Source organism: Pan troglodytes, chromosome X, assembly GCF_028858775.2.
Source record: "Pan troglodytes isolate AG18354 chromosome X, NHGRI_mPanTro3-v2.0_pri, whole genome shotgun sequence".
In the NCBI taxonomy this organism is placed as follows: Eukaryota; Metazoa; Chordata; class Mammalia; order Primates; family Hominidae; genus Pan; species Pan troglodytes.
Window position 1 is genome coordinate 122,191,537 of NC_072421.2, and position 27,394 is coordinate 122,218,930.

The 27,394-nt window shown below is 35.8% G+C and overlaps 1 protein-coding gene across 8 annotated transcripts in view; it reads right to left on the bottom strand.

The window, feature by feature from the left end:
• Nucleotides 1–27,394, bottom strand: part of TENM1 (teneurin transmembrane protein 1) — an 824,537-nt gene that overhangs the window by 312,084 nt on the left and 485,059 nt on the right. For all 8 annotated transcript variants that reach the window (XM_016942761.3, XM_016942759.3, XM_063804361.1 and 5 more), the window contains one exon: nt 14,926–15,164. In XM_016942761.3, the coding sequence (XP_016798250.1) occupies nt 14,926–15,164 (239 nt within the window). The remainder of the gene's footprint in view (nt 1–14,925; nt 15,165–27,394) is intronic.

A 27,394-nucleotide genomic window follows, 5' to 3' on the forward strand; every position in this document is an offset into this window, starting at 1 on the left:
AATTAAATGATTAATTTTTCCATATTACAAATACTAAATTCTTTTTGTTGTTGTTCAGTGTATAATCAATTACCACCATTCTTCTTTCTGACACTCAAATTTGGCCAAGGGGAATCCCTTCAAGTTGGCTCCTGTGTCATTTTGGCATCCTGAACACTTCCTTGCTTTCTAGCACAAGATATCCCAGGCTTACCTTATACTTACTTTCCCTGCCACAGACCTAGAAACAGCCAATCCTTCAAGGAGATTTTGGTAGGAAATGTGTTTAGAAATCAAAGTTTGGGTATAAGGTGTATTAATTACTACTGAGGTGTTATTGCTTTTAAGTCCTTTCAGAGGACAGACTAGGAATATACAAACAAATAAAAAAATTTTTAGATTCTATAACCTGCTTTGTTCGTGTGTGTGTGTGTGTGTGTGTGTGTGTATACACACATATATCTATCTGGATTGCTATAGTTTGGATGTTTGACCCTCCAGATCTCAGGTTGAAATTGGATTCCAAATGTTGAAGGTGGGGCCTAATGGAAAGTGTTTGAGTCATGTGAGTGGATTCCTCATAAATGGTTTCGTGCTATCCTGGCAGTAATAAGTGAGTTCTCTTCTTGTTCTACTAGCTCTTGCAAGTGCTGGTTGTTAAAAAGAGCCTGGCACCTCCCTCTTCTCTCTCTTGCCTTGTGATCTCTGCACACACTGGCTCCCCTTCTCCTTCCACGATGAGTGGAAGGGCTTTGAGGCCCTCACCAGATGCAGATCCTGTGCTATGCTTCTTGTAAAGCCTGCAGAACCATGAGCCAAATAAACTTCTTTTCTTTATAAATTACCTAGCCTCAGGCATTCCTTTATAGCAACACAAACAAAGACATGCATATATGCAGTTTAAAAGCACAAGCTCATATATATATATATATCCCCAATTCTAATCCAACACTTCAGAGTTCTTCTTTCTCATTCCATATTTTTATTTCCTTTTCCACACAATGAACCTTGTTCCCAGTAACATCAATATATTTACCTGTTTGCTTATCCTATAAGATGCACAAAACAGTATTGGAATTATTATAGCAAAACCATTACTAGAAATGAGCCTACTAAGTAAAGTTCAAATTTTGTGTTTTTGTCCTTAGAATATATTCCCCTGAGGGTATACAGTTAGAGTTATGTATTCAAAATAATGACTCTTCTTAAACTCTTAAAATTTGAGACAAAGAAGAGAAAAAGAAAATGGAAAAAAAGGCAAGAGATATGAGCACACAGGTAACAAAAAAGATCCTTAAAAATATGAAAAGATAGCCAACCTTACTTTTTCTTAAGAGAAAAACAAAAGAAAACTACACTAAGATGTCATTTCTAACCTGTCAAACTGACGATTCAAAAGCTTGCAGCACAGTTTGATGGCAATGTCCGTGGAGACGTAAACACGTTCATACATTGCTGGTGGGTGTACAAAATGGCTCAATCATTATCAAAAAGATTCATGAAAAGTTGCCACTTACAGTTTTTTTACAACTTTCCTCTGTTTCAATAGTTATTTCTCCTCATTTCTTACTTTGTATATATTTCCCCTTTTCTCTTGATTTCAGATTATTTGTGGTCTGCCTACTTGTTAATTTTTAACACTGTTTTATCTATCTTTCTATTATTTTTGTTTCCTATTCCATTAATTTCTGCTATATCTTTCTTATTTCCTTTCTTGTGTTTTCTTTTTATTTTATTGATTTTTCAGATTTGTTTTCTTTCATTTTATTGATGTGAATTTTCATCTTATACAAGGTTTAATAGTATTTTAACATGTGGTGTGTTCATTATAATTTTTTCTTAGCTATTTTAAAATTTTATGTTTTATTTCCCCTTATACACAAGAATTGTTTAAAATTAAAAAAAATTACAGATAGAAGGGCTTTTCTGGTATTTAAATATTCTTATTAATTTGTACGTTCATTTCACCATGATCTGGTAATGATGTTTGTATTGTTTCTAACTTATGAAACTCACTGAGTTGTTACCTAATATTTGCTGAAATTTTGTGAATGTTTTATGAAACCTTGAGAAGAAGGTGTATTCTCTAATATCAGGGTGTTAAGTTCAATACATAGCCATGGGATCTATCTTGACTAAATATTCTCCCTTATAAGTGGGAGCTAAACATTGAGTACACATGTTCACAAAGAAGGGAGAAAGAGACACCGGGACCTACTTGAGGGTGGAGAGTGGAGGAAGATGAGGATCGAAAAACTACCTATCAGGTACTATGCTTATTACCTGGGTGACAAAATAATCTGTATATCAAACTCCCTTGACACAAAATTTACTTATAGAACAAACCTGCACATGTACCCCTGAAACTAAAAGTTAAAATATTATTAAAAATTACTATTATAATACATTAAAAAGGATCTATCTTACTGATTTTGCTTTCTTAGGTCTTCTCCTATATATTTACTATGTTTTTGTCCACCTGACATGTCTTGAACTGAAAGTGGTGGGTCAAAATTTCCTAATCTAGTAGGGCTTATGAGTACAGTATTCTCTGAGTTCTTGCATGTTTAAAGTATTTTTCTAGATCCTTAATAATTAAAGAATAACTGGTTTGAATAAAATCCTTGGCTCATACTCTTTCTTGAGTTATTTGAAAATTCTGGCCGGGCACGGTGGCTCATGCCTGTAATCCCAGCACTTTGGGAGTCTGAGGCGGGCGGATCACCTGAGGTCGGAAGTTCGAGACCAGCCTTACCAACATGGAGAAGCCCCGTCTCTACTAAAAATACAAAAAATTAGCCGGGCGTGGTGATGCATGCCTGTAATTCCAGTTACTCGGGAGGCTGAGGCAGGAGAATCACTTGAACTCGGGAGGTGGAGGTTGCAGTGAGCCAAGATCATGCCATTGCACTCCAGCCTGGGCGACAAGAGTGAAACTCCATCTCAAAAAAAAAAAAAAAAGAAAAAAGAAAGAAAGAAAGAAAATGCTGCTCTACTCTTACCTTGCTTTGTCTGTTGTCAAGATGTCTAATGCCAATCTGATTTTCTTTCTTTTACAAATGACTCCTCCCACTACAAGGCCCAGAGATGATTATAAATAATAATTGAAGTTTAATATTTTTAGTAGCACATGACTTGGAGTTGATAGTTTTGAGTCAGTTTTTGAAGGTACTTGGAGGTAATTCCAAGGTATTAAAGGTTGTGCCCTTCAATACTTACAGTCAGGCCTATTATTTCTGGAAAATTTTCTTTGATTATAGTTTTAAATATTAGTTTTATTTCATTGTTTTGTTTTTCTTCTTTGGGAACCATTAATATAATTATATGTAGTTTGTATTTATTTGACTATCTTCTACAGCAATTATTTTCTCTGATCTTTTCTTAAACTTCTTTCTTTATTTCAATTTCGTTCCCTTTGCTATTCAAGTGCCTTTCATCATTGCATCTTTTTCATTTTAATATCTTTTCTCCCTTCGTCATCAGTCAGTATAGTATTCATTTTCACGATGGGTTTATCTTTTTCTTCAATTTATTCCCTGAGTTTAGTCAACTCTCATTTTGTACATTTCTGTTCTGAGTTTTTAACTTTATCATTTGAGCCTTTTTCATATCTTCAAATGTTTGTTTAAGGCTTATTAGGACTGAGATGTTTTATTGCTGTTTTTTTCTGCTTTGGGGTTGGCTATTAGAAGTTTTTTTTTAATCAAATGAAATGATTAATTCTTATTTTCTAGTTCCTTCTTATAGAGCTTTGTGTAGGTGTTGTCTCCCTTTTATGTTCATTCTGAAATATTTTAGTTTCCTGGACCAGTAATAGGAGTTGTATGTAAATAGGAATCAGGAGTTTGGTGACTTGTTAGATTACTAGAATTATTAGTTCTTATTAAAGTGTAGCTTTTAAAAATCAATAATGGCTTTTGGATAGGGGGTTTGGTAGGTCGCTTAATTTTGTGATTCACTTTTATTTTTGCTGTATCCTGAAATTATACCTCTTGCTTTCTTTTTTCTCTTCACCACCAAGCCTCCAAAGGACATCTCTTCCAAGTTAATGCCCCCATGCCCTCAGAGGTTGTGCCTTCCCAAGGCTACCAACTTTACTTCTGTGAACTTTAAAGTACACTCCTTTCCATTTTCAGTAGCCATTGCTCTCATATGCCAGGTCTGAGATTGTTCAGACAGTTTTTTAATGGGAGTAATTCTTCTTTTTAATGGGAGTAATTTGATCAAGTCTGCCATAGCTGGGCCCTAGCTCTCATGTCTTCTTTTCCATTTAGCCTCTATCTGACTCTCAGTCCTGGCATGGGCTACAGAGACAACTCTGTGTAATTTGGGTGCTTATTTCTCTACCTATGTGTAATCTGAAGTTTGTAGAATTATCTATCTCCTATTTATGTTATTGAGTGGGTTACAGGTGGTTTTACTTGCTTCCCTTCTGCATTTGAATTTCTTTTTGAATAAGGGAATGGAGAGATTTGGATTTAAAAGGCCAATGTTACCCTATGGGAACCCAGAACTCACTGTTAATATTTATTTTTACGTTTATATAATACATATGCAGACACACATACCTGAACATTGTGTACCCAGTATCTATAACACATTGATTTGAAACAAGTCTCTAATAATGGGTATGAAATATAATTTTACTGCGTGCTGTTCTTTACGTTCAGTTCCATGCATCTATGAGAGAGTCATCCATGGTTAGGGCCATGATTTGTAACTGTGGATAAATCCAGATGTACTAACAGGGTGACTGTGTTGTATTCTTAGGCATGTTTTCCTGCCCTTCACATAATTTCTCCACCTGGATTTTTAAGGCTTGGAAATTCATAGTGAGTATCTCACTTCTTTGGCTTAAAGTAGTGATGGCAAATATATTTCAACTTCTGAGTTGACTCTAATTGCAGAACCTAGACTTTTTTAGAATTAACACTTTGTCTCCTGATAAAGTGCAAATTACGTAACGGAGATATAATACACTTATCTTTGTTATAGCCATTTATACCTCAGTGTGAGTTATTTTATTATGTGGCTTCAGGCTTAGATATCTACATAGAAGGAAGGCAGATAATATAAAAGAGTGAAGAGGGTAGGATGGGTATTCGATGGACTGGAGCGTTCATGGTCCTATTTAGCCCCAGTTAATGGTTCTCATACTATTTTTGCCACAACAAAGACTGAAATAATCCTTGACACATAGTAGGTACTCAATAAATGCATGGGGAAATGGGAGAATGCAGGGCCAGGGATGACAGATCTATTTTTAAAGAGAAACAAGACATTTTATGTAAAACCTTCTTGACCTAAGATTCAATTCTGAATTCAGGTTTTGTTAGGGAGTAGAAGACAGGACTAAGTTCCTGATTTGGGGAGGGAAACACAAAGGGAGATTGAGACTATGGGTTTTGGTAATGAAACAGAACAGAACTGAACTGACAGATTGAAATAGTAACTGAACCCATGACCTCAGCCTCATTAGCGAGAACGCTACTGAGGCAGTCAGTGAGTAATCCAAATATTTTTATTTCTTTCCTACCTACTCAAATCACAAAAGACATATGCACTGTAATTGCCTATAAAAAAAGAACTATATTCTTTAATTTGCTATGCATGCTAACAATGAATTATGCTTCTTTTAGGCCAAAATATGTCCCTACCACTTGACTCCACAGTCTTCATTTTTTGAAAGTCTATTTAACTGTGATTGCCCATTGAACCTCTTATTTTTAAAATTGAGGGATTTTTTTTCCTTCCAGTTAATGGGTTATACATTTAATAGTTCATTGATTCAAAAGACTAGATTGTTGCCTATCAGCAAAAAGATTTATATGATGGCTAACCCAAGTTATATAATGGCAGAATTTGTTCAGAGAAACCAAACTAAAAACATACAGAGGCAGGAAAAGAAACCAAAGATACTAATGGTTTGTTTGGGTTTTGTACAATCTTAGAACAGGCTGTGTTTTAGGCATGACAAAGAAAGGATCTATTTGTACCATCTGGCTTTCAATACTCCCACAGTCTCCTATGTTGGTAAATCTTAAGTAGTGCTATCTCCACAACATTCTATGAGATAATATTGGAGCATGTGCTATTATAGCCTGGAGTAGCATTGAATATTTCCAGTCCTTTACATTTTCCCACTGGTATAAGAACTTTCACCTCCAAAGAGCCAAATAGTTCAACTAGGTTCAAAAGTCATCTGATTCTTCAACTACTTATGGACTGATTGAGGCTAGATTTACCACTACAATCAGACATTTAAAAAGAAAACCTTCTTGACTCTCTGCTAGGTGGTACAAAAACCAGCGAACTATTTGTTAGCTTCAGAGGATTAGGGTTCAATAGGTTTCTATGTCTGGAGGTAGCACATGATCTTTAACAAAACCACTCCATTTCAAAAATTTCCACTTTCTTTCATAGTGCAATATACTTGTTCCTAGTTTCTTGACAGCTGGTATCTCTCTCTCTCTCTCCTCTCTCTCTTAAGCATTGTACAACTAGTATTGGCTTAGCTGCTTGTTATGAGTAAAATCCAAAATCTTTTATCTGCTCTCTTTATTTAATATTATTTTCATTTAACTCCATAATTTTATTAGTTAATTCTGCAAAGTATTTGTGGATATGATATATATAAAAGACTGCATTATTGTTATTTGCCATATTTAATATCTATGCTTAATTAAAATTAAAGTTCAAAACCAAAGGAAATGTAGATTCATAAGTGAACAAAGGGCAAAACTGAATTAAGACCGTTGAAAAATGGGCTATTTGATTTAATGAAACCTATGACTACCAAAGAGCGAAGTCTTTGTCTGTGTAGCACAGAATGGTTGCAGTCAAAAATCACATTTCTATTCATTTTTGACCAGAGCCGCAGCTAGTTTATCTGAGAGCTCAATCACCTCCTCTGGTATTCTATGTATATATGCTAGCCTACAGTTCCCTGATCATTTGATCAGGAAAGCTCCTTTAATATGAGCTAAATGAAATAGAAGCAAGAGTGCTTTTCAAAGTGCCAGATCATATATCTTTTCTTCCTGTTAAGAATTTCCCATTGTCACATCCAACCCAATAATCAAACATTTGTGAGGCCCTTCCTTAGAAACTCTTGACTAAGCAATTACCCTGGAAGTTAACTACAACACAGTACATAAGGTCTATGTTAATTAGACTGGCAACGCTTTGATGAGGCTTTGACGAGTAGAAAATTACAGTGGGCCATCTTGGATCCTCTTAATTTGTTCATTACTGTCCCATAGAGAGGAGTAGGAGCCCCAAGGAAGGTGTTCCTGAGAAGTTACACTGTAATCTGAAATTCCACGTGGGTCTTGCCTGTATGGAGGATCCAATACAAACTAGTGCTATTATTTAAATGCTATCTGTACTTTGGTGTAATTTGTTAATGGGCTTGTAAGTCTACCCAGGAAAGACTACTTTGTGGGATCATACCTAGACAAGAATCTAGCCTTCCATGAACAAATGACTTAGTCTTAGTACTTCTTTATTGCCCTTAAAAATTACTGAAGATGCCAAAGAGCTTTTGGTGACATGAGTTATATCTATATTAGAAATTAAAATGGATAATTTTTAAGTATTTATTAATTTATTGAATAATATATAGATACCATTACATTTTAACATAAATGACACATTTTGTAATAAATAATTATAGAGTATTTTGCAAAACCCAAAAAATTAGTGAGAATAGTGGCATTGTTTTACATTTTTGAAGATCTCTTTCATGTTTGGCTTAACGAAAAACAGGTGGACTCTCATAGCTACTTTTGCATGCAAATTCTTGTGATTTCACATGTCATGTGGTCTCTGAAAAACTACACTGTACACTCCTGAGAGAATTACAGTAAAAGAGATAAATAACACTTTTATGGTATTATGAAAATAGTTTTACTTTATAGATGCTTTGACAGGTCTTGGAATTCCTAGTGGTTGCTAGACCACACATTGAGAACCACTATTTTATCTTCACCATAGAATGTTTTCTTCCAATCTTTCTAGTTGTTTCTTCATAGTCTGCTTAGCAGATTCCTTTTCCCTGGGCTTCTTGAACACCAGTATTTCCCAGAGTTCAAGTCTTCATACTCCTTTTTCCTTCCTACTCCCACGATTTTGGTGTCCTCAAAGGTAGTTACCTCCAAAGTTTCAGCACCAAATATTTAATAATGTTCTAGGTATCTCTACCTGTAGGTCCATTTTCACCCTTAAGCCTCTTCCTTCCATTTGCTATCTATCTTGACTAATAGCATCACCATCTACCCAGTCCCTAAGCCAGATAACAACGTTCTCTCCTGATACATCTTATTAGTCACTAAGTCAAGTGAGTTTTATCATTTAAATATTTCTCCATTCCATCTCCTCCTTCTCCATTACCAGAAGTTTATGCTCTCACTATCACTAATCTGTATTACTATTATAGTCTTCTAATTTATCTCCATGTTTTCAATTTTACAAACCCATCGTCCTGCCTGCCAAACCCAACTTCAATACTGCCATTAGGGTGATTTTTCTAAATGTAAGTCTGAGTAAATAATTGTCTTGCCCTAATGAAAAACCACAAAAACTCTCCATTTGTTCTTGGAATAAATTTCAAGGTCCTTACCATGGCTTAAAACGCCTTCCATAATCAGCTCCTGCTTACCGTCTTCATTTCCTGCCACCTTTCTGTATCTTTCCTTTTTTGCTTCCCCAGGTATTGCAATATATTTGTATTTATTAAAACATATTATGCTTTTCAACCTTTCTGTGAAGCAAATATTGCTGAACCCTAAATGGATAAGCCTCCACCCTGTAAGATGCCACCTGTTAGTGTTGACTATGATAAATCAGTTATTTTGTTGGTGATACTGGCCCTCCCCACTCTGGCTGTTCTAGATAAAAATTTAGTCATATTTCTGAAGTTTAAAATGGGTTAACCTGCCATCTGTTTAAAAGCCATTGCTCTAATTTAGTTTATTCTTATTCACTTCAGAGTAAGTATAGCTTAACGACTTATGCAATGTGGCTCTAAAATATTCACATATCTATGTATGCACTATATATACAATTTGGGTGTAGAGAAACTGAGTTAAACAGGAGCTAAAATTCTTCTTTATGAAATAGAATTCAAGTTATTTACTGTGAAGTCATAGATTTCTTGAGATATTTTTTTTTTGGTCTGAGTTTGCATGATTGATTCTTACTGTTCTAAAATATCTTAAGCATGCAAAACTCCAAAATGACTAACCTCCTGTCCAGTCCCCCTTTATTATGCCTACCAGTAGATCTTTATCTATTTCACGGAGTCTCATTTTAATTTTCCTAGCCGGGCTAAGAAAGTACTGTATGAGAAGTACTTAGTAGAGTGATTGCCTCTCCTTGAGACAATAATCTCTTGATGCAAGACATATATTTAGTATCTACTACTTGTTCACCCAATAAATTATTTCTCTTACTCTGTGTCTTAAATACATTCTGGAGTTCTAAGAAAAAAAAATAAGTGCAGTATTTGCCTTTCACCAAGATGCCCTTAGTCTGAGCAACAGGACCTAACTCTGATTCTAGAAATTAGTTTTATTTGACATGGATTCATCATGTCATTTTAGTATGTTTAATTTGGATTGGATTTATACTTTTATTTATGACAGGCAAGAGTGCCACTTAACATGGTGGGGATAAAACTTATGGAATATATTATACCAAAAGGTGATGTGAGAAGAGTCTATAAATCTTTTTTAAAGAAAGGTTCTGATAAATGCATGGATAGCAGATTTGTAATTAGACTGAAGTCATACCACCATTTTCCAGATCCCTGCTTAGAGACATTGCTAGAAGGCTGGTAGATTCATGAATAGGAGGAAAAGTCAATGCTAATATAAAAACTGTCAGTATTATCATGATTGGGTCTATAAGAGTGAATTAGAAGAAGTAATAAGTATTAAGCATGACAGCAAAAAGATTGATAATGGTCTATAGGATAATGTGAAATGCTTTTTAGCATTTTATGCTGAGTCATTTCTTAAATGTTATAAGCTGTAATGCATTTTAATGAAAACGTGTTTCAACCTAGATATGGCCTTCAGATAAAAATACAAAACCATTTGAAGGGTCAAAACATCATAGAAGAGGGATATTAGTAAAATAAAGGCAAAGTGACAGCTATTTCAGACCAGGCAGAAGGAAACAACAAACTCATTAGAGGATTCTTGTGAGACAGACATTCATGGTCTGAAAAATTGTTTTAGATGACTTTGGAAAGAAGGGAAACAAAAGCAGTTCATGTTAGGATGAATTATATCCTCATTACCCTTACCCCAGCTCAAACTAAATAATCTTCATAATAATTCTATTTCACTAATAATTATCATTAATCTTTATTCAGCTGTGCTAAGCAATGTCCTGAGTGTTTTACAAGCTTCAACTCATTTAATTATAAAGACAATCCTTGAAGAAAGTATTATCAACATTCCCATTTTATAGATGAGGAAACGTAGGCACAGAAAGATTAATGAAGTTGCTAGCACTATAAGTGAAAGAGTTGGGCTTTGGTAAGCATATTTATCTACATTTAGCAAATACTGTGTGAGGGAGCATTTTTATATTTAGATTTAATGGGGAAAAAACTCCATTTCTATCCTCTCTGTTAAAAAAAATCTAAATTCTTGAATTTTCCAAAGTCAGAACATGCCACAGTCCACTTTATTTCTTCCCTGTATAGTGAGGTATTTGCACTTTCTTTTTGAGGGGGAAAAAATGAACACACACCACTCCTTTCATTCTATTATTTTCAGCACTCTTTTACTCCACTGTAGTAAACCCCCAAAATAGGGCAATTTGGGCCAGTGCAAAGAGGCAAAAAAAGCACTTGAATCTATGTTATTGAATTTTGCTGCAGAGAGCAACATGAAGAAGGCCCTTTGCCCTCTTGAATAGTTTCATCTCTAACCTTTGGATCAGAGAACTGGGTACAAAACTCTATCTCTTCTAGTTCTATATTGTTAATATCCATTGTGGTCAGCTTTCTACATGTAGGCTATATAGTATGTCATGACAAGATTTATGGACTGAAATTATTTCATCTGCACAGTTGGAACACTACCTGTATCCCCTGAAGGTGGTATGGATTGCTACTAATCTCATGGCAAAGGAAAAGGATCATCCATGTCATTAACTAATGATAATGGGTACGAGAGCCAGAAACCCCTACTCTTCAGCTCATTCAATGTAACAGCGCACTTGACCCCAGGCACAATGTATTCATGTGAGTTTCTATGCATGTGAGATTCTGTAGCCTCTTATACAATCTGCTGACTGTGAAGAAACTTGATCAAAACATCAAAGATTGCCAGAGAAGCTGTGTTTGTGCCCTTCACAACCACTGATGAAGTACCTTAACCTCGCCTTCTCTTGACACCTTGCATATGGTCATCTGTCTTCCTGACTACTACTTCATATGGCTTATTTGTAAATTCAAGCAAATGTGCTTCTGACTGGCACTGATACATCACTGATGCCAAAATATCAGAAAAGATGAAGCATAAGGACATACTTTTTGATTCAGATGGAAAATATTACAGATTTATGAGGAAGTGATGACAATAGCCATTCCATGCTATCTTCATATAATCAGTATTTTTCCATGCCTCTCTTCACCAACTTTTTTGAACTCAAAACTTATTCAAAGGAATGATTTTTTTCCCTGATCCAAAAGGTATAGTGGGTAGGTGTGGAGATAGGACTGGTTGGCTGAACAACCCAGCTCTGGCTTTTCACTTGCTGGATTTCCACTGCTTTCCAATGACCACTTACAGAGCTATAATGCACAGAATGACTATTGATGTCCCATTGATATCGATGCGATTTCCCCTAGTGGATTGAGGGCAGCACAGCATACAGCCATTAGTATCTAAAGGTTATGTATAATGGATAATAGAGGAAAATGAAATAGCAGAAAGGAATTTGCACGGGAAACAGAAGCAGCAAGTAGTTTCAGTGAAAGATTTTACTTGGGTTATACAGCAACTGCAAATGGGGATTGAAAAAAATGATGACTTACAGACTCAGCAATAGTCGAGAATGAAATGGTTTCATATTTTGAAATATAATACTTTTTTATTTCAACCACAGAAAGCCATTTAAAAATCATCTTGTATATTACAGCTCTTATGTGCCATCTTTCACCTGAATGCCTATTTATGAATTTTTACTCTATCCTTCTGAGGTGGTCACCAATATGGCACAGATGGGATAAATCAAGAGAGATTTTTACTGACTTATCCACTCACATAATGTCCAGTTCATGACAGAACCAGCAGCAAAGTTCCAGTGTTTGCCATAAACATCTTCTCATATTGAACCCACTCAAATTACTGTGCCAGCATTTAGCCTGATATTTCTGCATCTAAAAAATCTCCCAGTAAATGATTTCAACAAATATTGCTTACCAATCAACCAATCTTAGTGGCACTCACCATGGGAATAGATGACTTGGTATATCTAATTGAATTTGTAATTTAATAAGAAAAAATATCTGGTGGATTTATTCAGTAGACTGAGAAGTAAACAAGTTATAAAGTTTACTTCAGTGCTAGAAGAGCAGCAAGGCCTAGCACTCAAGAGTCAGTCTGCTCTGGCTTGAAGCTCAGCATCCTTATTTCTTAGCAAGGCACCCTCTTAATCTCAAAAGTGGCCTCTATGTGGCCTCTTAACTTTGTTGAGCCTCAGTTTCCCCATTTATAAAATACATATGTATTGATACCTATCCTTAAGGATTGTTGTGAGAATTAAATGAGCTAATACAAGGAAAGAGCTTAGCATAATTCATTTTTTTTCAACAAACTTTTACTGAAAGGGCTTACGTGTGCCAGGCACTGTTCCTGGTGCTGAGATACAGCCATGAACAAAATTGTTAATTCTGGGAACTAGTGAATTTTAATCGTGAATAATAATTATGATGGTAACAATGGTAATATTAATGATAATATTTAACATTTATAGGCTACTTACTATATTTCAGGCACTACTCCATGTGCTTTACTTATATTAACTCATTTAATTCTTATAACAATCCTATGCTATAGGTACGATTTTAAGCCTGTTTTACAGATGAGGAAATGGAGACCTGAAAAGGTTAAGTAACTTGCCCAAGGAAACATACCTAATAAGTGGCAGAGGTCTGGAAAATCTGTGTTAATAACTATTGAACTATACTGTCTTACTTCCATGCCAAATTGATATGCCATTGTTTATTCTATTAAAAAAGACAGTCCTTGAAATAACTGAAATGTTCCACTTTTGCTGATGAAATGAATAAATATACAACTGAATTAAACAAGTTTCAGAATATGTAATAAAATTTTGATATGGGAGTGGCCATAATAATAAATTTAAATAGAAAATTAGTATTAAACATGGTATAAACCTAAATAAAGAGCTTGCTATTGCTTGAGCTTGTTTATACCAAGGGTTAGGCCTTGTATCTAAAACATTATCTCTCTATACAGTAAAAGTTAATAGAAAATAACCCATATAAAAGTTTATCTCAATTGAGCAAGACCATTTTAAAGGGACTCTAATGTATTTAAACTTTTTATATTATTCCTTGTTTTTAATGATATATGAAAATCATGTTTGAGTTGTAGAACTTTCTCATCCTTCGCCTCCATTCCTTCAGCAGTATTTCTCATTACAGGTCACCACAAACCAAATAAACACACATGTTGGGTTATCCTGAAATGTCTGAGACAAAAGACACAGTTTTGATATTATAGGGTAATATAATCCATGTTAAATAGAAGCATTGTTCAAATATATTCAGCTTGTGTGATGAAAATATGAAAGAGAGAATCATGAACATCAGGGCAGGCTATGATCCTATACTGTTTACATCATCAGTGACCTCCCTACAAAATATAGCCGTTTATTTACTTACCATCCACTGGTCTACGATGCCCGCACAAACTCATTATGTGAACTTTTAGATTATTCTCATTTTAGATAAATGGGAATCAACCAAATGTACTTTATTACTTAAAGAAAGTCTAAGTCTCTTTTTATCTGCCACTCAAAATCATATTCATTGTCTCTTAGTGGGTAAATCTGCTTCAAATAGGTAACTGGGGTAAACCTGAAAATAATTTACTAGGGATATACTTGGATAGACTTTGTTTTCTACAATGACATTCTATTCCTTCTAGGAATAGTGCTGCCACAAAATACACACATTTCTTAAGTCAGTTTACATTTTAGACTGCAGAACCACTCAAGAAAGTAAATTAATATTCAGTCACAATAAAATGACATCCAGAAAAATCAATACAATTTGCTACCAAATGAGGGTGACTTTAATCAGGGTGACTCAAGAACAACAACATTTTTCCTAAAAGTGGAAAGAGCACCTTATAACTGCTCTCTGCTTTACTTTTCAAGACATAGTAACTAAACAATTTTGCAGACATTTACCTAGTGAAATAAGAATACATTTTTTGGTCACAGTGTAAAAATCTGAATTCTTGGGAAGAAATTATGTACTGATTTTTCTGATAGCTTCCAAATAACTGGGGCTTTAATGAAATTGCTACCTGAAAATTCCATAGCAGTATTATTGTTTAACTGTAATTTAAGAAGCTATTGTAGATTGGTACTTATGACTTCTAATGGGAAAACCATAACAACCTTTTAATTGAAGGGAAAATGGTTAACTACAGTAATTGCGATCAATAAGACTGTGTTAGTAGTATAAATATTTCTTCTCAAAGAGCATTCCTTACTCTCCTCAGCAGTATTTAAGGTTAGGAAGAAAAAGAAAAGAAGAAAATCAATTTGTTATAATACTAAGCCTAGGTCCAAATGTGTACATGCCAGAATCGAGAGAAAAACCCCCCATTCCCACCACAAGCAAAACAAGACTTTGATTAAGAACAAAACTGAGGCATGACAAAAAGGACTTACCAATCACATAGGCTAGTAACAAGGCCAAAGTCACTGTGATTGCAGTGGCGCTCAATGCTGTGCACTTCCAGTTGCAGCACCTGTAAGGTTTGTTAAACGTAAAGGCAGGTCGGGAAAAGGTGCTTCGAGGAAGAGGCCTGGGAGGGGGCGAGTACACGGTATTGGATGTCAGAGGGTAGTTCTGACTGGCTGCACTGAAGATCGCAGAGGAACCAGATCCATGTTTGAACAGGAAATGCCTGTGAAAAGGAAACACGAGTTTGGGCTATAAAAACCAAAGCCAGTTGCTACAAAAACACAAACTCCATTAATTTCAAACAATCATGCTATAGCCAAGCTCAAGAGAACTGGATGGAGCTCAGCAACATTTTCATATACCTAGGAGATAATTGTAAATTGCCCTTGTTGTTCTCTCTCTTTTCTTTGTCTTTTTTTTTTTTTCTTTTTTCATCTAGACCTTTAAGAAACAGGCCTTGTGTTCCCCGATTTGCTGGCTAGTGAGTGCTAACATTCCACATTTGGTGTTACACACTACACCCTTCCCTTTCATTAAATATGATCATCAAGAGTTGATTCAAAAACAGAGATGCATCATTAGGCATTTTGATCATTAGAATGGCCTAGACACCAGTGTTTGAGATTATCCTCACTACCAAACTTTAGAGACTAGCTTCACAGTCATATTTTCATTCAACATTTTATTATAAAAATTATCAAATATACAGCCAAGTTGAAAGAATTTTATAATAAACAACCACATACTAACTAGATTCCACAGTTAGCATTTGACTGAACTCACTTTGTCACATACTTATTCATTTATCCATTCTTCTCTCCATCTGTCAGTTTTTAGTTTTTTGTTTTGTTTTGTTTCTGTTTCTGTTTGTTTGGTTTTGTTTTGAGATGGAATCTCGCTCTGTCACCAGGATGGAGTGCAATGGCGTGATCTCGGCTCACTGCAACCTCCGTCTCCCAGGTTCAAGTAATTCTTCTAACCTCAGCCTCCTGAGTAGCTGGGACTACAGTGCGCACCACCACGCCCAGCTACTTTTTGTATTTTTAGTAGAGATGGGGTTTCACCATGTCGGCCAGGATGGTATCCATCTCTTGACCTAGTGATCCGCCCGCCTAGCCTCCCAAAGTGCTGGGATTACAGGCGTGAGCCGCTGTGCCCGGCCAGTTTTTAGTTTTTAAGCATTTTGAAGTATGTTGCATACATCAGTACACTTCCCTTCATATATTTTAACTCACATATTATTAGCTAGTTTGATAGTTTTACAAATTTTAATGTAAAATTTATGCACAATAAAATGTGCAGTTTTATGTGCACATTTGCTGAGATTTGACAAATGCTGTCACCTATGCAACCCAAACCCCTATCAAGATGTATAACTTTCCCATCAAGACAAGAAGTTCTCTTCTGTCTTTTCTAGGTAAATCCCTATTTCTATTCCCAGAGAAAACCACTATTCTGCATTTTTTTGCCACCATACATTTGTTTTGCCTCTTGTAGAACTTCATGCAAATGGAGTCATGCTACTGTCATGTTTGAATTACTAAAGAATGATTGTTGAGTGTTCATGACTATTGTAATATGGGCATTTTGTAAACAGTAGTAATGTATTCACATGGAAGGAGTTGCCAAAAACAAATAAATAAATAAATAAAATTGCATATACTTCTTTTATACTTATACAACAAATAAATAAAAGTACTTTTATACTTGCTAAGTGCCAAGTGTTGTGCTGAACACTCATTAGTATCTCTTTTGCTCTTTACTCTTATGAAATAGTCTATATTATTCTCATTGTGCATTTATAGAAATGGAGACCAAAAGAGGTTAAACAACTTGCCCAAACTCACCTAGCAAGTGAAGGACAGAGCCAGAATCAGAATCTAGGTCATTTGGGGTTCCAAAGTCCTTAATCTTTTTTTTTTTTTTTTTTTTTTTTGAGATGGAGTCTCGCTGTCACCCAGGCTGTAGTGCAGTGGCACGATCTCATTCACTGCACTCCAGCCTGTAACTTCCAGATCTCACTGCACTCCAGCCTGTAACTCCAGCTCACTGTAACTTCCACCTCCTGGGTTCAAGCAATTCTCCTGCCTCAGCCTCCCAAGTAGCTGAGACCACAGGCTGCCGCCCTGCCTGGCTAATTTTTTGTATTTTAATAGAGACGGGGTTTCACCATGTTGCCCAGGCTGGTCTTGAACTCCTGAGCTCAGGCAATCCGCCTACCTCAGCCTCCTAAAGTGCTAGGATTACAGGCATGAGCCACTGTGCCCGGCCAATCATTTTTTATAAACTTTTTTCTTTTCTTTTTTATCTTTAATTGACATATATAACAATTGTGCATATTTATGGGGTACATATGAGACAGGAATAATATAGTGTGGTTGCAGGAGAATAAAAAAATTCCAGGCAGCAGTTTCACATGATTAGAGGCTATGGGCTATTAAGACCCTGAATAATAGGATTTGAACCAAGCTGTCTAAGACTGACTGGACCCAACGTGGTGCGGGATTTGACCTAGGTTTCACCTCGGACTTCATTATATCCTCATTAACATACTAAATCACGCAACCCACCAGCACCATGACAGTTCCAGAAATACCCATGTTTGGTGTAAAAATGGGTGGCACCACAGTTCCGATAAATCTCCACCTTTTTACAGGAATTTTCATGAATATTCTACCCCTTGAATAAACAAACCCCAAAAGGTAGCAGCTCCAAACCCCCTTGTGGGTGATTCTCTCTTGAGTACACTTATACTCCCTTTTCTTGAGTGTGTACATTTCCCTTTGCAATAAATGTCCATACTTCCACTATTTTCCAACTTGTCTTTGAGTTCATTCTTGCAACAGTGTCAAGAGCCTGGACATCAGCTGTGGCCAAGATCCCGTCAGCATTTGGGGACTTCCCCCAGCCTACCAGCATCACATAGTGTTGTTTCAATACATATACATGTAGAGTGAGCAGATCAGGATAATTAGCATATTCATCACCTTGACCAAAGTCTTTAATCTTAAGCAGTCTACCGTATTACCTGGGGCAGTAAAATAACAAAACACATTCGAGTGCTACATTTTAATGTACAACAAAAAATTTCACTAAGCATAAAGCCAACATCACCTTGTACATGTAATGTGTGCACAAATGCATAAATTACCAACATTATTTTAAGACTGACTTCTAGCTTCCATATTTAAAGAACAAAAGCATATGTATTTAAAGGGATTAAAAAAACCCTATATGAATGTTAATGGAAAATACCCACAACAGAGAATTTTGCTTCAGTATCATGAGGTTAAAATTTTTTTAAAGGACTGGGTTGCTGAGGGGAGTACAGATTCACAGGTCTTTCTGGAGGGCAATTTGGCATTATGTATCAAATGACTTTAAAAATGCCTATTCTTTGATGCAATAATTATGGCTATAGGAATTTTTCCTCAGGAAATGATGTGTATGACAATGCATATAAGAAGCCATTCATTGCAATGTTATTTATAATAGCAAAAAATAAACATCTAAATGCCCAGTAATTGCTATTTCATTAAGTAAATTATTTTATAAACACATAATATAGTACTACACAATCATTACAAATTGTGTGGCAAATGACTGTCTATTCACTGGGAAAAGTGTTTACAGATATTACCAAGCAAAAAAAGGCAGGCTTCAAAAGAGTATGGGCAACATTATTCAATTTTTAAAGGAAAAAAAGTACATATGTTCAAGGAAAATAATAATTTATGTTACCTTTGTATGGTAGGGGTATTTTCTGAACTGTTCTGCCTTGAGCTTGTATTGATTTTGTAACTAAGATAAAAAAAAAGATTCATGAGTATTAGGGAGTGGAAAACATTTACAGGATAACACCAACCACAGGAATAGTTGGTTCCATTTAAGTTAACGTGATTTATTGAGCGCCTAGATGGGCCAGGCTCCAAGTTAGGCACTTTGTCTCCAATTTTGATCCTTATATGTCTGTGAAGCTGATACTATTATCCTAATCTTCTAGATGACTGAACTGAGACCCAAAGAGGTTTAGTAGGAGTAGAGCGGTGATAATAGTAATTATTATAATAATGTTAGTAAGAGATAACATTTGAGTGATTATTTTTGACAGGCATTGCTCTAAATACTTCACAAAGTATTATATTATTTAATCTTCATAACAACTTTATTACAGTCGATATCTCTATTTTACAGATGAGACGATCTAAGCACAGAGAGGTTAAGTCACTTTTCCATGGCCCCACAGCTAGTAATTGATTAAACTGAGTTTCAAACCCAGGCAGTCTGGCTGCAGAGCCACTGCTCTTAAACAATATACTATAACATAGTGAGTTGTTTGTGATGGGAATACAGGCCTGTTGAGGCATAGAATAAGTATGCTTTGTGTTGAATTTGGCATGAGGATGATGTTTAACTGAGCCACACTATTACGTTCCTTTTCTGACTAATAACAAGAATGTGAGAATGATGGCTACAGAATCACAGAGTTGGAAGGGACCCGCAGAAATCATCTAGTAGCCCATCCCTCTCATTTTGACGTTAGGGAAACTGAGGCCAAGAGAATGAAACTTTCTTACTTAAAAATAACATAGCCAGCTAATAGGCATGGATGAAACTGAAATCTGGGGCTTCCAAAATAGTGTATTTACATTACCCCATGCTACTTGACAACCACAGTCTTCACCAGATTAGCATCAGGTTCTAATCATCTGGGTTAACTGACCTGGGCCCAACAAATACTATCTGTTCAAACAGTACTACATAATACACATCTATTCTTCTGTATGTCAAATGTTCTTCTAGTAAATTTTAAAGACTGTCTTAACTATTTTGGATGAATGGGTAAGCATTACAAAGAAACTACCCTTTAGTTGATGAAAACCTAAAAGAGTTACTACTGCTTCTAAAGGCACCTAATTTATCCCCAGAAGGAAGAAACAATATAAAAATAATAATAAGATTAAGTATATTTTAATGAATAAGTGACTCTTAGTTGTCCTCTTTTCATTTGATTGTGCTGTTACTTTAAGGCTTTTAAATAAATAACCTCCTCCGCACCATAAAAAGATGAATTTCTTTTTTAATGTCTGCTTAACTCTCCCAGACTGTTTTTTTCCCCTTTGACCATTTCATTTACTAGTGAGCAAGAAGTGTAGCACTATACAGGCAGCGTAGGGATGTAGCCTCCCTACCTCCCCACTCCTGCCCTGTGGTTACTTTGGAGGTGACAAAATGTCACATATTATGGATTCGATGCAGCAACACTCTCATATGGTCCTGTGGGACAAAGGAGAAACCCAGCAGAATGAGGTTCCTTTACTTCATGTTTGGAGATAAAATCTTCAATCTTTTGCATATTTATGAAGGAGAATAATTGGATTTTTGAGACAATGTAAGTGTTCCAATATGTTGGATATTGATTTGGTTTGGTACAATATTAAGAGGTGGAAGGAAGGAAAAAAAAAGACAGAGAATTGTTGGCTATTATGACGGCAATTACAAGAATAATCAATATCCCTGAGCCCTGTAATTTCATCCTGATGTACACCAAAGGATTTCCAAATGCAGTTTCATAAGTAAAATATTACAGCATAATGAATAAATTCAACGGTTGCAGCAGAACAACATTTAAACTAATTTTTATTTGCGTGGAATCCAAATCACGGTTCTCAATGAGGGTAGATAATAAAATGAGTTCATGTACTAAGGTTCTTGTTTTCTTATTAACAAACTCAGATTAAGATTCTATGCTGAAAGTGATCTATACTTTGTTGTGAACCATGAAAAAGAGCAATGCAAATGACGTGTTTTGTCATAGGCTTTGCAGTCCATTGTTGGAAAGTCAAACTAGTGCCTAAATGTGTTTTCATAGTCCCTGAAAGAAGCAGGAGCAGGAAGACAAATGCTCAGTGCTAGATGTTAGCTATGTGCTCATAAAATCAGATCATCTGTCTAAGCACATTGCTTTTCCCTGGGGACCTGAGGATATACTAAAATGTTGCTATCAATTTCATACAATTGGGTTTTTTTCCACAGAGCAAATGATAAAAATGCAGTTCAAGAGTTTATGTGTAAGTAGTACTCTTCTTTGCATCTGTTTTAATATTCAAGTTCAAATTTAAAAAGGAAAGGCAAGATATTACCAAAAGGAAATGGGCATATAAAGAAATTAAAAAAAAAAATCTTCAAGAATGATGAGACCCAGTGGTGGTAAATGGGAATATAATAAATGCCCCTGTAAGGATTTTAAAATCATCTATAAAAAAGGGGAAAATGTGCTCTCTATTTTTAAACCCCTCATACTACATAATTCTGAGGGTATCTGCTAGCACTAAATAATGTGATTTAATGTGGCACTTAAAATTCTATAGGAAATAGAAATCTATGACTTTCTAACAACAGATGCATAAATAACCAATGATTTTTTTCTTTTACATCTTGTAAACATTCTTATGAGACGCATATCTATACCTATATTCCCTTAGCTATAAGCATCTGACTCATTTTTGTACCCAGAAGAAGGAATTCAACTTGCTTCCAGTAGAAGCTGAGGTTGGGTTTTTAAAAACAAGAAGACTAGAAGTTAATAGGACCAAACCATATTTGGATAGCATAGTAGAATTTAGGTATTTTTTTAAAAGAACAAATTATAAAATGAATTTTTATTGTGATAAAAAGCATATGGCATAAAATTTCGCATGTTGAATTTTTTTAGTGTATAGTTCAGTAATGTTAAGTATTATTGACATGGTTATAGAACAGATCTCTGGAACTTTTACACCTTGCAAATCTGAAACACTATATCCCCATTAAACAATTATTCTTTCCATCCTCTTCCAAGCAACCACCATTCTCCTATTTGTTTCTATGATTTTGACTACTTTACATACTTCATATAAGGGGAATCATACAGTATTTGTGTTTCTGTGATTTATTTCACTTAACATAATGTCCTCCAAGTTCATCCATGTTGTAGCATTTGACAGGATTTCCCTCATTTTTAGGCCAAATAATATTCTTTTGTATGTATGTACCATATTTTGTTTATCTATTCGTCCACTGATGGACACTTAGGTTGCTTCCACCTGTTGGCTATTGTGAATAGTGCTTCTGTAAACATAGAAGGTGTGCAAATATCTCTTTGAGATCCGCTTTCATTTCTTTTGGATAAATACCTAGAAGTAGGATTGCTGGATCATACAGTAGTTCTATTTTTACTTTTCGGAGGAACTTCCATACTGTTTTCCATAGCGGTTTCTACTTTACAACGCCACCAACCATGTACAAGGGTTCCAATTTCTCCACATCCTCACCAATACTTGTAATTTTCCTTCTTCTTCTTTTTTTTAATAGTAATGATTCTCATGGGTGTGAGGTGATATCTCATTGTGGTTTTGATTTGCATGTCTCTGATGAATAGGGATTTTGAACATCTTTTCTTTTCTTTTTTTTCTTTTTTTTTTTTTTTTGGAGACAGAGTTTTGTTCTGTCACCCAGGCTGGAGTGCAGTGGCACAATCTCGGTTCACTGCAACCTCTGCCTCCCAGGTTCAGGTGATTCTCCTGCTTCAGACTCCTGAGTAGCTGGGACTACAGGCGCTTGCCACCATGCCCAGCTAATTTTTGTATTTTTAGTAGAGACGGGGTTTCACCATGTTGGCCAGGGTGGTCTTGAACTCCTGACCTCAAGTGATCTGCCCACCTCGGCCTCCCAAAGTGTTGGGATGACAGGCGTGAGATACCGCACCCGCCCTTGAACATCTTTTCATATGCTTTTTGGCATTTGTATATCACTTTTGCTGAAATGGCTATTCATAGGTATTTATTCTCACGCCTCCAAAAAACACAAGAAAATGCCATGCTGGGTCAGCCCCATTTTCTTCTCTAACAAGAATACTTAGAGTTGTTTTGTGGAAAAGAGTCATTACTGGCAAAGATATCAACCTCAACATCTCTACTAACAACTATATAAAGGAGAATTTCATTTTATTTGCCCTGTGATTCTTTCTTCCAAATACTAAGCCACCTCTGTCCACATATTGCTTCTAAACCTCGGATGCCAAGTGTTGATAAAAATTCTATGCTCCGTCCACATCGTTCATAATTTTAAGAGCTTTTAAATGAATTTCTGGATACCTATCTAAGCTTTAATTTTCCTAGGCTTAAGTCTTAGTTCTATAATATATTCTCAAATAGAAATACTCTGTAGTCTAGATCGTTACTATCGTGATTTGCGAAAAAAATTTTTTTTTTTTGAGATGGAGTTTTGCTCTTGTTGCCCAGGCTGGAGTGTAATGGCGTGATCTCGGCTCACTGCAACCTCCGCCTCCTGGGTTCAAGCAATTCTCCTGCCTCAGCCTCCCCAGTAGCTGGGATTACAGGCATGTGGCACCATGCCCGGCTAATTTTGTATTTTTGGTGGAGATGGGGTTTCTCCATGTTGGTCAGGCTGTTCTCGAACTCCCACCCTCAGGTGATCTGCCTGCTTCGGCCTCCCAAAGTGCTGGGATTACAGGCGTGAGCCACCATGCCCAGCCGGCAGATCCTTTTTAAACCTTTCAGTGGTTATCATCCCTTCTCCTCTTTTATTCAGAAGCAATATCTGCCCTATCTGGTCAACTATCTCTGGATTGCATATTCCTTGAGGACAGGAAACAGTCTTAATTTCTAGGTACATTGTCTCTTACTTCAGAGGTATTCGATGAATACATATTGATTTGTATGATGCCTTTGCTTCTTCTAAATGGGTCTTGAATCACTATGCAGAAGGAACAAAGGTTGGGTAGTCTAAGGTAAGTGTTCTATTTGCGGGCAAATATTTCTTGGCTTGTTGAATGTAAAAACAACTATATGCGCTCATTTCATTTTCACATAATCTAAAATAAATAAATCAAAGAAATAGTTGATTCACATTTCATGTCTTCTTGTGAGATATTTTAGTCATGAAAGAATTACTATTAATAATTATACTAATAATTTAAAGATAATTGCTGTTAATGATAATGGCAACATCATTGTCCACTTACTGAACATCTATTATGTGCCAGGTACTCTGCTAAAGTACTTTATGTGCTTTTTCTCACTGAATCCTCACCATAATCCTATAAGGTAGATGATATTATCTGCATTTCATAGGTGAGGAGGCTGTGGATCAGATAATAGGATTAGATACATTTCATCAGGTTACACAATTGGTAAAAGGCAGAGTTGGGAATCAACTTCAGTTTTGTTGATTGCTAGAATGTAAGCTACATGAAAGTACAAATGCCTATCTTATTTATTACTGTATCTTCAGTGCTTAAAATGGTGCATAATAAACAGCAGGCACTCAATAATATTTTAAAATCCATGCCCACAATATCACTCATAATATTAATCATTGAGGTAGTATGATCTTCTTAATTCACCTGGTCATCTGATATTTCTCTTCTCAAAGATGAATACATATAAACTTCATATTTAACTGAATATGTTTTTATGGAATTTGTTTTCAACTCTTAAAATTACAGAAATGATCAAATGATATCAGGAGGATACTTATCATCATTGTGAAAGTGAGGTAACTGTCATGGCTCCCTGCTTAGAATGTGGGGGACATCAGAAAAGTTTCATGCAGTACTGTACTGGACTTTCCCATGTCAATTAATATAAACATAAATATAAATTAAATATAACTAAATATAAATTCAACATTCTTTAACAGGATGTTTAGAGATAAATTGAAAGTAGGAGTAAGGGCATAGATACATAAATGGTATAGAAAGAATATACTACATATTTTACAATGTTTGATCAAGTTGCTTTAGTAGACCTCAAAACTAATTAAAATAAATAATTAATGCTTCTCTTCATAATAATGCCCTTTCAAGTCACCCTTTCATTCTCCTTCTCCAAGTTAGATCCATGTTCTGTTAACCCAACTTTAATTTAAAATTTGATATTAAAAAACTCTATATCAGTTGAAGAGTAAATACCAAATTAATATTTTCTATTAATGCAAATGTTCCTGTATTAAAAGGCTCAGGCCAATGTATAAAAATTATTTACTTAGATAAGTAAGCTTATCATATTTTCATTCTCTTTATATTTAATACTAATTTAGGTTTTGAGATAATGGTGTGGAAGCTATAATCCTTTCAAACTACAAAATAATGTGGAAAGCTATTGGTAGGTGAGCTTATCAATCCTCTTACAATTTTATACATTTTCCCTATGGAGGAATAATGGAATGCCACCCTATAGTTTTCAGTAGTTCATTCCCTAACAGAGACTAATCAAAATAGGAACAAACAGGTGATGCAGGAAATACTTGTGACTATACATTTAAAAGTAAATCAGACTCTAAATTTCCTAGGACTTAAAAAAAAAAAAAAACTCTTCATTTTGTAAAGAAACTCAATTACATTTCCCTTCGCTGAAAGTCAGTTCCCAATTTTACTCAACAGAGAAACTGATGATTTTATAAAATTGATCTTCAGTGGTTACTTGGATTATTATGGTTATTTTTTTCTTTATACAGGAGGGGGTAGTGGGCAGAGTATTATACACTTTTATTACCTCTTTTTTCATCTTTTCTTTTCTTTTTTTTTCCTTTTCTTTTCTTTTCTTTTCTTTTCCTTTTCTTTTCTTTTCTTTCTTCTTTCTTTCTTTTTGAGACACAGTTTTCACTCTTGTTGCCCAGGCTCGGTGCAATGGCGTGATCTCGCCTCACTGCAACCTCCACCTCCCGGGTTCAAGCGTTTCTCCTGCCTCAGACTCCCGTTCAACTTCATTTTCCACAGACATGTATTTTCCTGGTTTATTTTATGAGCCAGTTGACATGGTATACTTTTCTGTATCATTTATTTTTATTGAGTTATAATGTACCTCGATAAGGACATCTTATATAAAAAAAAGTTTCAAATTAATTACGAAGAAGTACAAGAAGGACAGAGCCTAAGAGTTTCTCACTAAACACTTCAGGTTGAAAATCTAGATCATTATGCTAATGCAACTTTTGAAGGATCTTGATCAACATTTGGCTTTTATCAGCTTTTATTTCTTTGAAAGACTTATTCATACATGTACATTAAAGGTAAGAATATTTTATAATGTCATAAAATAACATAAGAAATGCCACTCAAATCAGTCCCTTAATCTATCCAGCATAACATTTTTCTTCTCTAAAGAACAAGCTGGCAAAACACATGAATGTCCTTTGAAATAGCCTCAAAATAAAACAGCCAGAAGCAGAGACTGCTTCTCACCAACATCCATGTTCTCCTCTCTTCCTGGGCACACAAATAGACTACAATTTCCCAACCACCATTTTTGTTAGGTGTGGTCCTGCGACTGAGTTCTGGCTAATGAAATGTAAAGTGTGAGCAAAAGTGATGTCTGACACTTCAAGGCTTGACCCCTAAAACTTTCCACCCATGATCCCCAATCTCCTTCCTCATCCACTGGCTAGAAAAAAGCAGACCCAAATATGGAAGGAGCCTAGTACAATTGTTACAGGTAAATAGGCATGAGTGGGGCAGGAGAGGGCTCTCCCTATCACCCACTAGAAATGTCCATTGATGGTTCAGCAATTATTGCATTGCCTTTCAAACAGTGACAAATTGGTAGCCGGTGCCATTTCCTGATAGTCCACACCTGTTAACATCAAAATGTTAATTGAATGTAGGCCCCAAGGAGAAGCAACTTCCTGGACATGCACATCAAGAGACAAAAATAGCGAAGTATGATCTTCCGGGTACACGCCACTGGAAAAGGAAAGAAAGCCTCAGATGGGCATGTGTATAACTCCCTAAACACACTGTGCGTGCTCAATTCCAAATGGTAAGGAATGCACTGAGTATGCAGGAAGCCCACCCTAAGGGTAGAATCATGGGAGAGACGAGCCTATAAAGCCCTAGGATCAAAGTTAAAGGCACCTTTTTTTTTGCTCTCTTTTCTCCCTTGGACCTTCAGGTGCCCCCTTGAGTCTCCTCCAAGCAAATTTTCCTTTCTTTCCGTTCTGAAGACTTTTAAAATAAACTTCCACTCCTGCTCTGAAACTTGCCTCAGTCTCTTTTTCTGCTTTATGCCCCTCAGTTAAATTCTTTCTTCTGAGGAGGCAGGGACTGAAGTTGCTACGGACCCATATGGATATGCTGCTGGTCAGGGTAACTCAGATCTCTTCTACTGGTAACACATTCATTCCATGGAATATTATGCAGTCAGAAAATCCAAAGAATTGGTAACCTCATAAGCATATTAGATATGTAGATCATTGTCTCTCAGCACAGAGACCTAGACAGGACATCCATGATCCCCCTATGCCCACTCCCCACTGCCTGCAGCCATAGTCCAGAATTGGATAACCAAACTTAGAGGCAATTGTATTCTCTCTTTCTCACTCAGAAATCTAGACATAGACACACAACTGGGGAAGCCAAGATGCAAGGTCATGTTGAGCCAGAGCTGGAGTTAC